We start from the raw sequence: 18,161 nt of genomic DNA, 5'->3' as shown, positions 1-18,161 counted from the left end.
TAAATATAGCAGGTATTTCTAAAACATGGTGAAATGCGGGGAAAAACCCATACAATTGGATATCATAATAGAGACTACACTCAACAGAATATATAGCAAGGATAAATATTAGTTCATAGGGGTGGAAGTGTAATACTCTACCTAAAAAATTCCATAAAACCTAATGAGATAAGTCATCGGAGTTGAGAGGACTATCCTGCACAATCTGGACGGAGACAGTACAAATACATGACAGGCATCCTTGATCCGGTGGGAAATCAAAGAGGCAACCATTAATAAAATAAAATGGAAGACTTAACAACTACTATCATATAAAACCGGTCAAATATCATATTGGAACAAAGAACATACCTAGATCAATAAAGGCAGTGTCTAAAATAGCAGGGACGTCCAAGAATTCAGAAAGTTTATAATGAAAAATTCTATTTCATGCAAAGAGAAAAAGGCGCATAATTTAAAATCTGGGGCGAGATTCTGATCTCATTTACACTGGAGTAAATCACTGAAATCAGTGCAGTTACCCCCAATTTCCAGAGGCGTAATCATATGGCTGCTTAACTATGTGGGAAATGTAACTCTGAATTTTCTGACTTTTTTCCAACCTTAACAATCAATTAGCATTTTCCAGATCTATCATAAGTACAGTACTTACTGAACCGCTCTTAGCAGCATTCCTTTTCCACTGTTTCTTGTCTTGTTTCTTTACTGCACTTGAACATAGAGTTGCATGAGTTTGCATACGGGGATTTAAACCCAGAAGGTTCTGTAGAAAGAGAAAAGAATATTTTAAAATTCAGATAAAAAGCTCAAAAAGCTAATAAAATTAAAAAAAAAAAAAAAAAAAAAAAACGTGCTCAACTGATCCCACCTCACCAAAGCACAAATGAATGTTTTACAATGTTAAAAAACAGACAATAAAAAACAGGACTCAACAATAGATCAACTTCAAATGAATTTGTTTAGAATCTTTCCTGTTCCAGTTTATATGTTCTAGATTTTGAGTATTTGAGGTACTGCTACATTTAAAAAAAATAAAACAGTATGACATCTAGTGGCAGCTCCAATCTGAATTTGTAATAAATTCTATTGTTGTATGCTTCTTACCTACCGTATATACATACAACATGTAACTCTTTTTCATTATATTGCTCTAGGCAAAACCCTACATTTTGAAAATAAAGACCACACAGTGTTGCTTCATCGTTTCTAATCCCTAGGAACATGCTTGTATGTCCTAATGAGAAGCTATACAATGTAAATTAATTCCTTCTCTCTCAATAGGTTTTCCTGTGGTATAGCACAAATAAATGTTTGGAACATAGAAATAAAAGTCTTCATTGATCACTTCAAGACTGCGCTCAAAATCAGACAAAGACAGACAATTAATTTAGTCCAAGTTCTTCCAGTGACAAGGGTTAATATTAGGGCTCTCAAGCGATTAAAAAAATTAATCGCGATTAATCGTACTGTTAAACAATAATAGAATTCCATTTATTTAAATATTTTTGGATGTTTTCTACATTTTCAAATATATTGGTTTCAGTTACAACACAGAACACTAAGTGTACAGTGCTCACTTTATATTTATTTTTATTACAAATATTTGTGCTATAAAAACAAAAGAAATAGTATTTTTCAATTCACCTCATACAACTATGTAGTTCAATCTCTTTATCATGAAAGTTGAATTTACAATGTAGAATTATGTACAAAACATAACTGCATGCACAAATAAAACAATGTAAAATATTAAAGCCCACAAGTCCACTCAGTCCTACTTCTTGTTCAGTTAGTCACTCAGACAAACAAGTCTGTTTACATTTACAGGAAATAATGCTTCCTGCTTCTTGTATACAATGTCACCTGAAAGTGAGAACAGGTGTTCACATGGCACCGTTGTAGCCAGTGTCGTAAGATATTTATGTGCCAGAAGCGTTAAAGATTCATATGTCCCTTCATGCTTCAACCACCATTCCAAAGGACATGCATCCATGCTGATGAGTTCTGCTCAATAATGATCCAAAGCAGTGCCGACTGACACATGTTCACTTTCATCATCTGAGTCAGTTGCCACCAACACAAGGTTGATTTTCTTTTTTGGTGGTTTGGGTTCTGTAGTTTCCACATCAGAGAGTTGCTCTTTTAAGATTTCTGAAAGTGTGCTCCACACCTCATCCCTCTCAGATTTTGGAAGGCACTTCAGATTCTTAAACCTTAGATTGAGTGCTGTAGCTATCTTTAGAAATCTCACACTGGTTCCTTATTTGCACTTTGTCAAATTTGCAGTGAAAGTGTTCTTAAAACAAACAACATGCTGGATCATCATCCGAGACTGCTATAACAAAAAATACATATCCGAATGCGGGTAAACAGAGCAGAAGACATACTATTCTCTCCCAAGGAGTTCAGTCACAAATTTAATTAACGCATTTTTTTTTAACGAACGTCATCAGCATGGAAGCATGTCCTCTGGAATGGTGGCCGAAGCATGAAGGTGCATACGAATGTTTAGCATATCTGGCACATAAATACCTTGCAATGCTGGCTACAAAAGTGCCATGCAAATTCCTATTCTCACTTTCAGGTGACATTGTAAATAAGAAGCTGGCAGCATTATCTTCCATAAAATGTAAAAAAGCTTGGTTGTCTTACTGATTGGCTGAACAAGAAGTAGGACTGAGTGGACTTGTAGGCTCTACAGTTGTACATTGTTTTGTTTTTGAGTGCAGTTAGGTAGCAAGAATAACTATATTTATAAGTTGCACTTTCACAATACAGAGATTGCATTATGGAATTGTATGAGGTGAATTGAAAAATACTATTTATTTTATCATTTTTACAGTGCCGATCGCGGCTTTTTTTTTTTCTCCGCTGCTTTCTGTGCCCCGAAGAATGAATGACATGATGGCAGTAGAGCCTGTGATTTTGGGGGGTCTAACTCATGATTTTTGACTGCTTGGGCTGGTAATGTTGCTTCGAAGATGGTCTTTGGTTTCAGTCCAGTTCCAATCCAGAGAGGGACTCACAAGTTAAGAGAGGAGGGAGGTGCTGGATATCAGCAGTGGCCACTAGGGACCAGCATGTGTCCTGAGAATGCTGGGAGTTCAGGTTTGCAGGGCAGGATTACTCTCCTTCTGGTGAATGGGGCAGAGATGTGCTGACCATGAAATCCTAACTTCCTTCTGACCATGAGAGGTCTAGCCCCTGCCCTATCTCCTCCCCCGCAATCTGAAGAGATCCCAGAGGGACCCACAAGGTGAAGGTAGCCACGGGATGGCTCAGGCAAGGCAAGCCCTAGGCCCCGTTCTGCACCAGCTGCTGCACAGCCCTGACCCTGGGGGTGAGGGGGATTCACTTCCCATTCGGGCCCAGGTTCCCCCTTCCATCTGGAGTTCAGCCAAGCAGTGACTCCACCTTTCTCCACCCCTTCCCTCCCCTCTGGCTGGGATACCAGCGCTCTTATTCTGAAGTGATCTCACTGAAACCGACTCCACAGACAGACCTCCCTCACTTCCCCACCCCCATGACCTCCCTCCTTCATTCCCTTCTCATACTGATTGGGACCCCCCCCATCCTCACAGACTGCCCCAGCCATCAGAAATTCCCCCTCTCTTTTATTGTCCCCTCCCCTCACTGCAGACGGATCTGGGGCTCCTCCCGCTGTGGAATTCTCCGCCGCTTTCTGCCCCCCGAAGAATGAATGAAGCGGCGGCGGTAGAGCTGCCACCGAAGCACCGCCAATCGTGGCTTTTTTTTTCCTCCGCCGCTTTCTACGCCCCTCAGCTTTGTGCGCCCGAGGCAAGTGCCTCACTCACCTCACCCTTGTTAGGCACTGCCAATCGGTTGTCCAGTGCCACTGACAGCCTGGCCAGCAAGTGGCTGAAGGACTGGCTAGAACACCACAATTGATGTGTTGTGATTGGCATTCTCTCAGTGAGGGCTGATGGACTGATCAATCAAGGTGTTCTTAATATGAAAATCTCATATACTAATAAAATGAATGTTGTATGTTTAATCTAGAATCTGACTACTAATTTACTCAATAAAATGTAAGATTGTTACCTAATTCAAAAGCCTTGCTGCAAACAGATATACACAAGCAATTATAGTAATTTCTTTTTTTTTTTAAATTACAGAGAGGTAAAGTATCTAAGCGACCTGGGAGCCTAAACCCAATTTTCAAATGTGACACCGAAACCTAAATCCCATTGACTTTCAATAAGTCACTCTAAGAGCCTAAATCACTCAGATACTTTTAAAAATGTTACCTCATATCTTTTACAGTTGTGTAACACAGTATTCTTAGCTACGAATATTACAACTATCTCAGCAGGCTCTGAAATGAGATACACATTTCTAGTAATATACTGTAACACATGTACTCCTTTGGGTATGGATCCATTTGGTTCAAAACTTGGAACAAATGGTGGGGTAAACCAACAAAGGAAGAATACGCATATGTACATGATTTTCATTGCCCGCCAAATACAGGAAAACTCTCAGAAGCAAAATCAGGACCTGTACATCACCTTCATCGATTTGACAAAGGCCTTTGACTCTGTCAATTGTGAAGCCCTGTGGAAGGTGCTGGCCAGATTTGGCTGCTCTCCAAAATTTATTAAGTTCCAAAGGCTTCTTCATGATCAGATGACTGTCACCGTTCTCTGTAATGGCCTGCAGATGGACCCCTTTTGGGGTTAAGCAAGGATGCGTTATTGCCCCAACCCTCTTCTCCATCTATTTAGCAGTCATTTTGGTCCTCGTTAAAGACCAATGGAGTTGACATCCAATTCAGAAAGGGTGGGAAGCTTTTTAATCTTCGACGTCTCTGCTCGAAGTCCTTAGGGCGTCCATTACTGATCTTCAGTATGCTGATGACTGTGCCATCCTCGCGCACACTGAGAATGACCTTCAGTCCACACTGGATTTTTTTGCACAAACTTAATGAAGTCTAGGACTCTCACTCAGTATTGAGAAGACTAAAGTGCTCCATCAGCCTGCTTCAGGCATTCCACATGACCCACAACAAATCACCATCGAGGGACAGACTATGGAGACAATCGAGCACTTCGGCTACCTCAGTAGCCAACTCTCTCAAAACGCAAAAATTGACAGTGAGATCCAGCACCGGATCCAGTGCACAAGTGCTTCCTTTGGAAAATTGCTTTCCCAGATGTTTTCACAGACTATGACCTACAGCAGGACACCAAATCCAGGTCTATGAAACAAATGTTATTCCTACACACCTTTATGGATGCAAAATCTGGGTGACCTATCAACAGCACTTCAAGAGTCTGGAGACGTTCCACCAACGATGCCTCCAGAAGATCCTTTGCATCAAGTGGGAAGATCGCTGCACTAACACCAGCATCCTCACTGAAGCCAATGTCACCAGCACTGAAGCAATGATCATCATGCACCAACTCCCCTGGGCTGGACATTGTGTGCAGATGCCAGACTCTTGCCTTCCAAAACAAGTCTTTACTCTCAGCTCACCCATGGTCAGAGATCCCGTGGTGGTCAAAGGAAACGCTACAAAGACACACTGAAAACGTATCTCAAGAAAACCGATGTGGACATTACAAGCTGGAAAGAACAAGCTACCAACCAACCTCAATGGCGCCGCATCCTCCATCAGGCAGTGATCCACTTCGAGGAGAAGCTGTGCCTTGCCCTCGAAGCCGAAAAGAGAGAGAGAAGGAAGGAAAAAGAAAGAACTTTCTCCCAGCAGGCAGCTGACCTGCCAGGAAATGTCTGTACCTACTGTGGGTGGATTTGCGGTTCCAGGATTGGACTCCTGAGTCATCTCAGAACCCATATGTAAATCTGTGGTAGAGATTATCCTCGAATTGAGGGGCTGCCGATGATGATGGCGGATTAATGAGCAGAACAGCTCCATGGTACCATTTCTGACTTCCTTTAAAATTCACTTATGGGGGGGGATGGCAGGAGGAGAGGCGACCACTAACAATAATCCATGTCAGTGACTTGCTTGTTAGTGTCTTGCTTGTGCAAGATCAGTGCTTTACAAAGGCTAAATTATTATACTATGTGAAGGATATTGGTTGGGTTCCCTGAGATCTGTTCAACTTGGTTCCCCAAGAACTCAGTTCAGCTCCAGTCTTATCACTTTGATTTTTTTAATCTGGCATACAGCAAAGCTATGCTGAGATGAGGAGACTCAAGAGTATGGGGGGTGGGTATAGGGCATATCACACATTTAAAGTTACAAAGCAAACCTAAAAAAAAAAGTTCAACTTTGTTAAAAGTACTGAGACACCAGAAGGGTTAACTAACAAAGTTAAGACTGAAAGGAGACATTGCCTGAAAGAGTGCCTGTCTTAGCTTTGCAATTTTGAATGAAAGATTTGGATGGATTTTTAGTAGAATTTTAAAAAAAAAACATTTTACATATACTGTACTTTTTACATTTTAAAAAAATGTTTGTTTTTAATTTTGACGGTTTTTGCTATGTTGTAAACAGTTTATGCAAGACACCAAATAAATATTTTAAACTTGCTTGGCTTAGCCTTGCCAGCTGAGCCTTTGATTTTTTTAATATGGTTTTATATTTCTGAAATTTTCCTTTTGTAAATTGCAAGTTTGAGCAGATGACACATCTGAGATACTTACATTTTTAAATTGCAATATTTTTTATTTACATTTTAAGTAAGTTTTGGTTTTGTGTGTGTTCCTTTTTTATACAGGCAAGATAACATTTTTTGCCTGGGCTCTAATAATTGCTGTATTTTCACAATGTTTTGTTCTACTGCTGTTTTTATTTTATTTTTGTATTTTAGTTATTTGAGATTTTAGTAAACTTACTGTTACACATAACTTTTTTGACAGGCAGTTTTAACTGCTGTGTTATTTATTTATTTTTAAACTTAGCACTATAATTTATTTGTTAACGTTTGTGTACACACGTGCGCCTAGGTTATATCCCTACTGGTACACATGGAAGCAGTTAAGCCATGTAGAAATCTCTAATTTTTAAAGAGATTTTAACTAAACTGTTCATAGTACAATGTAAATTAGATTGCTCCAAATATGAAAACAGCCAACACAATTGATTATAGACACATTATTTGGGAAGGGCCCATTTTTCTGAATGGCTGTGAATGCTTTCAGAGGAAAAAGATAGTGGTGGTATTTGTCACCTCCCCCTTGCATAATTTGTTTGATTACTAAGGATCTCATGGGCATGGCTACACTGAATTTTACTACCATAACTAGGTTTTATTCTTCAACTCAGCATTTTTTTAAACCTTTCACTGTTCTTTTTAACACTTTATTACTTTTACTACCGCTATTTAGTCCTCCAAGCTCTATCGTGTTAATTTATATAAGCTTCTTTTAATTGTACATTAATTTTTAAAAATTACTTTAATTTTTTAATGTTTAATAAAAGACTTTTCAAGACCTTGCTAGCTACTAAATTTTTGGACTGTAACTCAGATTTGTTAGAGCATCACATTTTTAACTGACTTTTTCTTTGTAGCTTTAAGCTTATCTTTTATGTCTTTTGCATTTTTTAACTTAGTACCTAAATCAATATACGTGATTCATAATGAGTATATTTCCACCTAGAAAGCAATGCATGATAAAATTAAAGTGTGTTTTAATAGTGTAGGTCTGGCTTGACATGAATAATTGGACATAGGTGAGACCTCATTTCTTGGGTGACAGGATTAGGGAGGTAACTGGATCAGCAGGCTGGAAATAGAATGTCCATACTAGCTAAGCTGTACATACTAAATTCAGTTCTTAAAGGACGGCTACTTTTTACTTTGGCTATATGGAAATAGGCAACGGACATTATGTTTTCCCTGACCTTTTAGATATTTAGGTATTTTATTTAGGTAATTTTTTTTGTTTTTTACAACGTTGATTTGCTTTTTATGCTTTTTGCATTCATTTCCTAACATGGTACATGGTAAAGTTTTAGCCACCAGAAATAATCCTTGTAAGACTGCTGCTTTGATTTGCTTTCTTTACTGTAGAATAAACAAACAAACAAACAAAAAACTTGATATTTTTTCCATGACAACTGATTGGCTCTATTTTTTGAAAGTTTCAGTGGTATTCAACTGATTTTTGCTGTACTCTGCCAATTTTTAAGAGGAGACCTCCAACGTGCTCAGTCAAGAATTTTTTTTAAAATAAATTCTTTAAAAATTTTAAATACATTCTTGGAGTTCCTTTTTCACCCAGTCCCAATCTCCCTCTAGCAGTTCTCTGGGGAGTCTGTACGGTCCGCCCTTAGATTTAAACCACTTCTTCAGCATGGTACTAATTTTCTCATATTTAAATCCTTTTAAACCTTTCCAATGCCATTTCCCTTAACGCTAGGTTGCGACCCTTATACTAAGGGATGTATATGTTTCCTGCCCCAAACAAGCAGATCAAAGTTATGGCACCACTACGTTGGGGTTCCCCCAAGACCTCTTCCATATGGTTCCCCAAGAACTCAGTTCAACTCCAGTCTCATCACTCAGGTTCCTTTATTTGGCATACAGCAAAACTACACTGAATTGAAAAGACTCAAACATAGGGGGTGGGTATAGGGCACACCACATAGCCAAAGTTGCATAGCAAACCTCTTCCTTTATATACATTAACATATTACATTGCATTTACTATACATTGCATTACATGTTTTAGGACTGGCTTGGTTAGTTTGTAGGAACCAATTCTTGTACAGCATGCTCTGTCCACGTACTGTCCATTTATGACTTACTCTTTATCTCCGCTTTATGTTCTGACTTATCTTGTCCATTGTAAATCATTCCCCTTTATCTTAGCTCATATGGATATTCTATTCCCAGTCTGCTGATCCAGTCAAGCATGTCAAGCCAGGCCTACACTATTAAAACACACTTTCATTTTATCATGCATTGCTTTCTAGATGGGAATATACTCATTATGAATCACGTATATTGATTTAGGTTGCAAAGTTCTAAAATGTTATAAACTGCTCATGTACAAGAGAATGAGTGACATATAATGATGACTGATTTTTTAAATATTTTTGACAACTGTGATAAATGGTTATGCTGATCTATGTAGGGACAGTAACATTACTTCTGAGAATAAATAAGCTGTAAGCTATTCATTAAATGTTTATTGCTACACACATTCTACTTTAAAACTGTAATTAAAAGTACACACAGTGTAAAGTATTGAACTAATCTTCTATACGATTTATTGAAAATGTGAGTATAATGAAATAATAAGATACATTATGGTGAACAAAATGTCAGTAATTTGATATAATAACCCAAAATTTAAAATTATTTAAATGTAGTCATTCTGGACAGGAATTCCTGGCTCCCAGTCTCCTATTCAACCATACTCAGAGATGCAGGATTTTCAAGTAAATTGAACAGAAGACTTGATAAACCAGGAATTGCAGGTATCAGAGGGGTAGCCGTGTTAGTCTGGATCTGTAAAAAGCAACAGAGAGTCCTGTGGCACCTTTAAGACTAACAGACGTATTGGAGCATAAGCTTTCGTGGGTGAATGCCCACTTCGTCGGATGCATTCACCCATGAAAGCTTATGCTCCAATACATCTGTTAGTCTTAAAGGTGCCACAGGACTCTCAGGAATTGCAGAGCTCCAATACAGGCTTTTGATCTTAGGTAAGTCACTTATTCATTCTGTATCTCAATTTCCCCCATCTGTGAAATGGGTATTACATGAAACTGCAACTAACTCCAGTCTCATCAACCAGTCGCCATCCAACAAGGTCACAGGGTGCTGTGGCAATTAATTGTCTACTTAAATGTCTATTCAGCACTGTAAAATGTAAAGCTGCTGAAGTAATAAGGGTTATCATATATGTTCTAATAGCAATAGGATGACCAGTGTGAGTATTTGATGGGACTGAGAGGAGAGACACACTCTTGAGCTCCTTCTTTGCTGGCAGTGTTTGAATGTCCTGGGTGTCTTTTCACCTCTATCTGGACAGCAGTGGGAGACCTCAAGCCATAAGATGGGGGGAAATGGAGGCTCGACCCTGCCTCAATTTCATGGACAAAGGCAGGTGCCCCTTTATTGAAATATCAATTCCTCAACCAAAGGAGAGGACATCGCAGCAGATTCTGGCATGGCCAAGTCCTTTGTGTATGGCTAGACTGAGGCTAAGGGTAGCCTACCCCCTTTGTATTGGGCTTTGAAGAATGCCATATACCACACTGGGCCAGTTACTGCTGTGATTTTTGTTGGTTTCAGATTGTGTTTATATTAAGTTGCAGAGACTTTTCGACCATGTCACTGTGTATCTGTAGCACAGTAACTGTTGCATCTAACATCATTGATACACCAATGTTCTTCTATGATCTCTTCTAAAACCCATATGCTTTTCTTTCTCTGTGGACCAAATGTCAACCATAGTGTAAACAGGCACAATCCCATCAACTCTACTCAGCTTCCAGTTTTAGTTTTTATGATCTCTAGACTTAGAATTAGGCCTGTTTGTTGATCAGTATCTGTTCTGGTTCAGTGTGTCCCATCTTTCTGCCATGGCTGATACAATTCTCTCCTAAAAACCTATCTTTCCTTTTGACTATAAGCTTTTGACTGATTCTCTTTATATTTTAAGATGTTTTGATATGCAGCATCTTCTATACATGGCACCACAAATAGTACTGTACTACAGAATATCATTAGCAAGGAAATCTTAGAAAACCCATCCTGACAGTCAAGCTTGGTCTATGAAAACTAGCAGTAAGTATCCCCAATTAAAATTTAAAAAAAATCAAACAAAACCTAGAGGGGTTTGCTCATTACAGAATGAAAGCCCTTTTAGAATGACAGCAATGTCCAGACATTGTAATCAGCAGGAAAAAGTTAATCCTTTGGTTCCTCTGCCTAGTTCTCTGTGTTACACACACAGATACAAAAAAACCACAACTCCCACTGAAATCAGTGAGAGTTACACTGGTCTAACAGTAGAAATTGTGCCTTAATATTCAGTAACTCCTCTTACTATAAGTAGATTAAAGACTAAAGATAGATTGAGTACTCAGAGTGTAAAAAATTGGTGTCAAAGACAGTAATGTTTCTATCACGTGGTGCAATACTGAAGCAGTATAAGTGGAGCACATAAAACAATTTATTCACATTATGGATTCTTCTTAGTATCCTCTCTAGTTCAGACCCTATAGACAACTAGAATGTCACTGGACAAATTCATCATAGGCCTAAGAAGGTACAATTCCACTGAAGTCACTGGAGACGCAACGATTTATATAAGCAGTAAACTCGGTTCCATGGGTTATTTTGTTTATTTATAAATATAAAAACATACTTAACTAGATTAGTCCCTACAAATATGGTACACTGCATCTTACTCTTATTGCCTGACCGAACATCCTTAGCTAAACTGCTTTAAATGTATCAAATAAGATTTGCTAGTAGGGTAGGGAATGCATGTGAAGAGCAATTTAACCCAGCCCATTCCATTAATCTACCCAATTTCCTTAAAAAAAGAGTTATAATATCTCTCACAACAAGAAACATAAATGTATTACCAGGTATATATCTTTACCAATTAGCATAATTGGAATAATTTTACTGTTTCCCTAAAACTAGTGAGCATTCTGAACAGTTAATTTCAGTACTGTATGAGTATTGATACACTCTGAGAAATGAGTACCTGAGGTTCCCCCCCCAAAATGACATTTTTCTACTTCATTTGAACTTGAAGTTAATTTCATAATCAAGTACTAGTCACCCAAAGGAAAAAAATAAGAACTCAGATTAGGAATATTTGTTTTGGGGAGATCAGAAGACACACAATACTGGGTACGAATTACCCAAATTTCCCAAAAACCCTGCAGGAAAAGAGCTCTTCAACAGCTTAGCCCTTCCACCATCCTTCCATCCCCCCACAGAGGAAAAAAGAAGTTACAATGCCTGTAGGAGAGAGAGGAAAGAGAGACCTTCTTCATTAGTCAACGTCAAATTTAAAAAATTGCAAGATTTAAAATAGCATTTTACCATACACATCCGCTAAACCACTCAACTGATTTACAGATCTAGAATAAAGCATACATAGAAACCATGAGCCACATACAACCCTCAGTCCCCATGCATGATTCTCATGGATATAAAAATGAAAGTTTCAATATGAGTTGAATGAGGAAACTGTCTGATCCCATGAGAAGTCATAATCCAGGAAGAAAAGTTAGGATTTCAAAAATACAACCTGTGAAACCATGCAAATATCAGTATGCTCTGCTCTGCCAGTGACTGTTTCATAATTCAAGGAATGTGGGTAAGTCCATGTAGTGGCTTTGCACATTTCTATACTAAGAAACAGATTTTCTGCCCAGGAAAAAAATATTCCTCTAATGGAATATCTGATGGATTACTTTTTGGAGGATCACTCCTTACTTCGAATATATATTTAGCTAATGAAGGCCAAACATATGAAGAGATGACATCTTTTCAATTTTTTGTTTTTATCTGCAGCTACCTAAATTTGGACTGTGGTGTTTTAAAACCCAAAAAAAGAACAAGGAACCCCATTGTTGATAGGGTATCTTGTGGTAAGTATAGCAGTGCTCCAGTGTGTGTACTGCCTGCCTGTTGGTATTAAAAAGGCATTGAGGTATTATATTTTTTCCCTGAAAGCCCTAATGCTTTGGAATTTGCCCATCTGACAGGCCACCTCTCCCACGTATGAGGATGCTCCGGTTGTGATCACTCGATTGAAACCAAATCTTGGCCACTTGTGGCCATTAAAAAGCCTATGATATTTTTCACAAGAGTAGGTAGTGTTAGCCCTACGATATTCGGGCACAATTCCAGGTATGTAATTGCTTTCTGCTTACCTACAGTTTCATTCATATATGGTAATCTTCACTTCCTATGCATTCCTTAAGAGCTGGCACTTTTTATCCGAGAAGTGATGGGTGAGGCCACTCCTTCACCCAGCAAATAATGATTTAGAATACTTGAGCGAAGGACACTATACACATTTCAGTCATTAACTCCTCTATAGTTTATCACAGTATACAGCCAATCCCTTGACATGCTAAAAGGTTTATTCCTATGAATAGTACCAGATGTTTAGAAAGTAACTGGATTTCTTCTGCATGGCAATACTGCTGTTTTATAACAATACAGAGGTTTTTATTCTGAAGGATCCCCAAATACTCTGCAAATACATCTTAATGTCAGACTTCTGAAATCAAGCCCTCAAAACTCAGAAAATTCCAGAAATTATGAATGTCCCAACAACATTAACTAAAGATGTTGTGTAACATAAGATGTAGATTAAAAGTTAATACATTGGTGTGTTTCTCTGCGTGTGCGTGTATATATATATATATATATTCACAAAGAAAATAAGGTTACATGATACTATAGTACCAGCATATATGCATATGGTAGCAAGACCTGGATCACTTACAGCAGGCATGAGAAAAAGCTAAACACCTTCCACACCCACTGTCTTTGCCATGTTCTAAATATCAAGTGGGAAAGCAAAGTTCCTGATACCAAAGTACTTGCAAAATTGCCAAGCCTAATCACTATTTTCAAACAGACGTCTCTGTTGGCTTGTCATCTGCATTGAATGGACAATGGCACATTCCAAAGGATCTCCTGTATGGAGAACTTGAGGATGGCCACTGGGCCAATCTAGGCTCAGATTCAAGGAGTTTGCAGGAGGGACTTGAAAACTTTCAACAATTGACATTGGAAGCTCAGAAGATGCAGCTAGCAAGGCTATAATGGAGGGCTGCACTACGCCACACCAGTGAGTGAAAGAGAGTCTATGGCCTGGTCTACACTACGAATTTAGGTCGACTTTAGCAGCGTTAAATCGAATTAAGCCTGGACACGTTCACACGACGAAGCCCTTTCTTTCGACTTAAAGGGCCCTTTAAACCAGTTTCTTTACTCCACCTCCGACGAGGGGATTAGCGATAAAATCGGCCTTAGCGGGTCGGAATTGGGGTAGTGTGGATGGAATTCAACGTTATTGGCCTCCAGGAGCTATCCCACAGTGCTTCATTGTGACCGCTCTGGACAGCACTCTCAACTCAGATGCACTGACCAGGTAGACAGGAAAACCCCCGCAAACGTTTGAATTTCATTTCCTGTTTGCCCAGCGTGGAGAGCACAGGTGACCATGCAGAGCTCATCAGCACAGGTAACCATGATGGAGTCCCAGGATCGCAAAAGAGCTCCAGCATGGACCGAACGGGAGGTACGGGATCTGCTCGCCATATGGGGAGATGAATCAGTGCTAGCTGAACTCCGTAGCAGTAAACGAAATGGCAAAATATTAAAAAAGGTCTCCAAGGCCATGAAGGACAGAGGCCATAACAGGGACGCACAGCAGTGCCGCGTAAAAATTAAGGAGCTAAGTCAAGCTTACCACAAAGCCAGAGAGGCAAACGGAAGGTCTGGGGCAGAGCCGCAAACATGCCGCTTCTACGCGGAGCTGCATGCCATGCTAGGGGTGCAGCCACCACTACCCCAACCGTGTGCTATGACTCCGTCAATGGAGAAACACGCAACAGGGAAGCGGGTTCAGGGTACAAGGAAGATGAGGATGAAGATAATGTAGATAGCTCACAGCAGCAAGGAAGCGGAGAAATGGTTTCCCCAACAGCCAGGATATGTTTATCACCCTGGACCTGGAACCAGTAACCCCCGAACTCACCCAAGGCGTGCTCCCAGACCCTGAGGGCACACAGGGGACCTCTGGTGAGTGTACCTTTGTAAATATTACACATGGTTTAAAAGCAAGCATGTTTAATGATTAATTTGCCCTGGCAATCGCGGCCAGTACAGCTACTGGAAAAGTCTGTTAACGTGTATGGGGATGGAGCGGAAATCCTCCAGGGACATCTCCAGAAAGCTCTCCTTCATGTACTCCCAAAGCCTTTGCAAAAGGTTTCTGGGGAGGGCTGCCTTATCCCGTCCGCCATGGTAGGACACTTTACCAGCCAGGCCAGTAGCACGTAGTCTGGAATCACTGCATAACAAAGCATGGCAGCGTATGGTCCCAGTGTTTGCTGGCATGCAGACAACATCTATTCCTTATCGCTCTTTGTTATCCTCAGGAGAGTGATATCATTCACAGTCACCTGGTTGAAATGGGGCGATTTTATTAAGGGGACATTCAGAGGTGCGCCTTCCTGCTCGGCTGAACAGAAATGTTCCCCGCTGTTAGCCACGCGGTGGGGGGGAGGAGTGAAGTGATCATCCCAGAGAATTGGGTGTGGGGGGGGGAGGGGGATTAGTTGGGTTTGTGCTGCATGTTAACCCGGAAACCGCAGCCCCTCCTTTTACATTGCAAACCCATTTTAAATGGCCAACCCAACGGGTGCTTGGTATGGGAAAGGAGGACGCTACTGTTTGAAACCATTCCCACATGTTAAGAAGGTTAAAAAAGCCAAAAGACTGTGGCTTACCATGGCTGCCTGCAAGCCGAAATCTGTTGCCTGGCACTGTGTGAGTGATCTCTCACACCAAACTGGCAGGCCCTCAATATAAGAGGAAAAATGCGACCTTGTAACGAAAGCACATGTGCAGTGTAATGTGAACAGCAAAATTTAACATGAGGTCTATCCGAGTCAGTAAGCTGCGCCAGCGCGCTTTTAAACGTCCAAATGCACATTCCACCACCATTCGGCACTTGCTCAGCCTATAGTTGAACAGATCCTGACTACTGTCCAGGCTGCCTGTGTACGGCTTCATGAGCCTGGCATTAAGGGGTAGGCTGAGTCCCCAAGGATCACGATAGGCATTTCAACATCCCCAACGGTTATTTTCTGGTCCGGGAAGAAAGTCCCTTCCTCCAGCTTTCGAAACAGACCAGAGTGCCTGAAGACGTGAGCATCATGTACCTTTCCCAGCCATCCCACATTGATGTTGGTGAAACGTCCCTTGTGATCCACCAGGGCTTGCAGCAGCATTGAAAAGTACCCCTTGCAGTTTATGTACTCGGTGGCTTGGTGCTCCGGTGACAAGATATGGATATGGGTTCCGTCTATCGCCCCACCACAGTTTGGGAATCCCATTGCAGCAAAGCCATCCACTATGACCTGCATGTTTCCCAGAGTCACTACCCTTGATATCACCAGGTCTTTGATTGCCCTGGCAACTTGGATCACAGCAGCTCCCACAGTAGATTTGCCCACTCCAAATTGATTCCCGACTGACCGGTAGCTGTCTGGCGTTGCAAGCTTCCACAGTGCTATCGCCACTCACTTCTCAACTGTGAGGGCTGCTCTCATCCTGGTATTCTGGCGCTTCAGGGCAGGGGAAAGCAAGTCACAAAGTTCCATGAAAGTGCCCTTACGCATGCGAAAGTTTCGCAGCCACTGGGAATCATCCCACACCTGCAACACGATGCAGTCCCACCAGTCTGTGCTTGTTTCCCGGGCCCAGAATCGGCGTTCCACGGCATCAACCTGCCCCAGTAACACCATGATTTGCACATTGCTGGGGCCTGTACCTTGTGAGAGGTCTATGTCCATGTCAATTTCCTCATCACTCTCGTCGCCGCGCTGCAATCGCCTCCTCGGCTGGTCCTGGTTTTGCTTTGGCATGTCCTGGCTCTGCATATACTCCAGGACAATACGCATGGTGTTCATAGTGCTCATAATTGCCGCGGTGATCTGAGCGGGCTCCATGATCCCAGTGCTATGGCGTCTGGTCTGAAAAAAGGCGCGAAACTAGTATCTGACGGAGGGAGGGAGGGAGAGAGGGGCGAGTGACGACATGGCGTACAGGTACAGGGAATTAAAATCAACAAAGGTGGCTGTGCATCAGGGAGAAACACAAACAACTGTCACACAGAATGCCCCCCCCCCCAAGATTGAACTCAAAACCCTGGGTTTAGCAGGTTGTTGATTTCACGGAGGGAGAGGGAAGCAAATGAATACAGAACAAATCTATTTTTTACATCTTAAGCTGGCAGACGACGGTGCAGCATGACTGATAGCCCTCGGCATCTTCTGGGTGCTTGGCAGAAAATACTGGGCGCTTGGCAGAAAATAGCATACTACGACTGATAGCCATCATCGTCAAGACAGTTCGATAGGACTGAGCATGTCTGCCCAGGTGCCCATGATTGACAGCCACTGCAGTACGATGACGACGGATACCAGTCGTAATATACCATCTTCTACCAAAAGGCAAGGGGCTGCTGCTGTGTGCAATGCAGCCCCACGTCTGCCAGCACCCAGATCGCCGATGAAGGCTACCAGTCATACTGCACCGTCTACTGCCAAAAGGCAATTAGCTGCTGCTGTGTAGCAATGCAGTACCATGTCTGCCGGCAACCAGAGGACATATGGTGACGGTGAGCTGAGCTGAGCTGAGCGGGCTCCATGCTTGGCGTGGTATGTTGTCTGCACAGGTAACCCAGGTAAAAAGGCGCGAATCGATTGTCTGCCGTTGCTCTGACGGAGGGGGAGGTGCCTGACGACATGTACCAAGAACCCCCCGCGACACTGTTTTGCATCATTCAGGCACTGGGATATCAACCCAGAATTCCAATGGGCGGCGGAGACTGCGGGAACTGTGGGATAGCTACCCACTGTGCAACGCTCCGGAAGTCGACGCTAGCCTCGGTACTGTGGACGCGGTCCGCCGACTTAATGCACTTAGAGCATTTTATGTGGGGACACACACAGTCGGCTGTATACAACCGATTTCTATAAAACCGGCTTCTATAAATTCGACCTAATTTCGTAGTGTAGACATACCCTAAGTGAGGTGGTTGAGAGAGAACAAAGCGCAGCAGGCCTGAAGCACTAATAGTGCGTCAGCTTCATCTTCTGGCCCTGTGCTTACACCTGCGTTATCTGTGATAAGGACCGTTGCTCAAGAATTGGACTTTTCAGCAACTTGCAATGCTGTTGCATAACACATAGTAACTGAACTGCTTTGCCACTTACATCATATTTAAGATGGATGGTTACTATTCAAGCATATGTGCAACATGGCCTGATTAGTGTTGTTAGCCTAACCTTAAACTTTTGGAATCTCTTAACTGAGTGCTTGATTTCTCAAACTTAACATTGCATTAATGCTGGGTTTTTTGCATTTAAATTCTCTCAGATTTATAAATGCAAAGTGAAGAGAAGAGAGTTGAAAAACAACAAAATATTATATTTGTCTTGCAGCTAT

The 18,161-nt window shown here is 41.3% G+C and overlaps 1 protein-coding gene across 1 annotated transcript in view; it reads right to left on the bottom strand.

The window, feature by feature from the left end:
* The window catches only part of LOC112119086 (dihydropyrimidine dehydrogenase [NADP(+)]), a 601,635-nt gene that overhangs the window by 556,061 nt on the left and 27,413 nt on the right, over nucleotides 1–18,161 (bottom strand). The window contains exon 2 of the mRNA XM_024217640.3: nucleotides 653–763. Coding sequence (XP_024073408.2) covers nucleotides 653–763 — 111 coding nt within the window. The remainder of the gene's footprint in view (nucleotides 1–652; nucleotides 764–18,161) is intronic.

The sequence above is a fragment of the Terrapene carolina genome, unplaced genomic scaffold, assembly GCF_002925995.2.
Source record: "Terrapene carolina triunguis isolate 2854851 unplaced genomic scaffold, T_m_triunguis-2.0 Scaffold211, whole genome shotgun sequence".
Taxonomy (NCBI): domain Eukaryota; kingdom Metazoa; phylum Chordata; order Testudines; family Emydidae; genus Terrapene; species Terrapene triunguis.
Note: the sequence above shows the minus strand (reverse complement) of the source record. Positions and strands in the feature narration are given on the sequence as shown.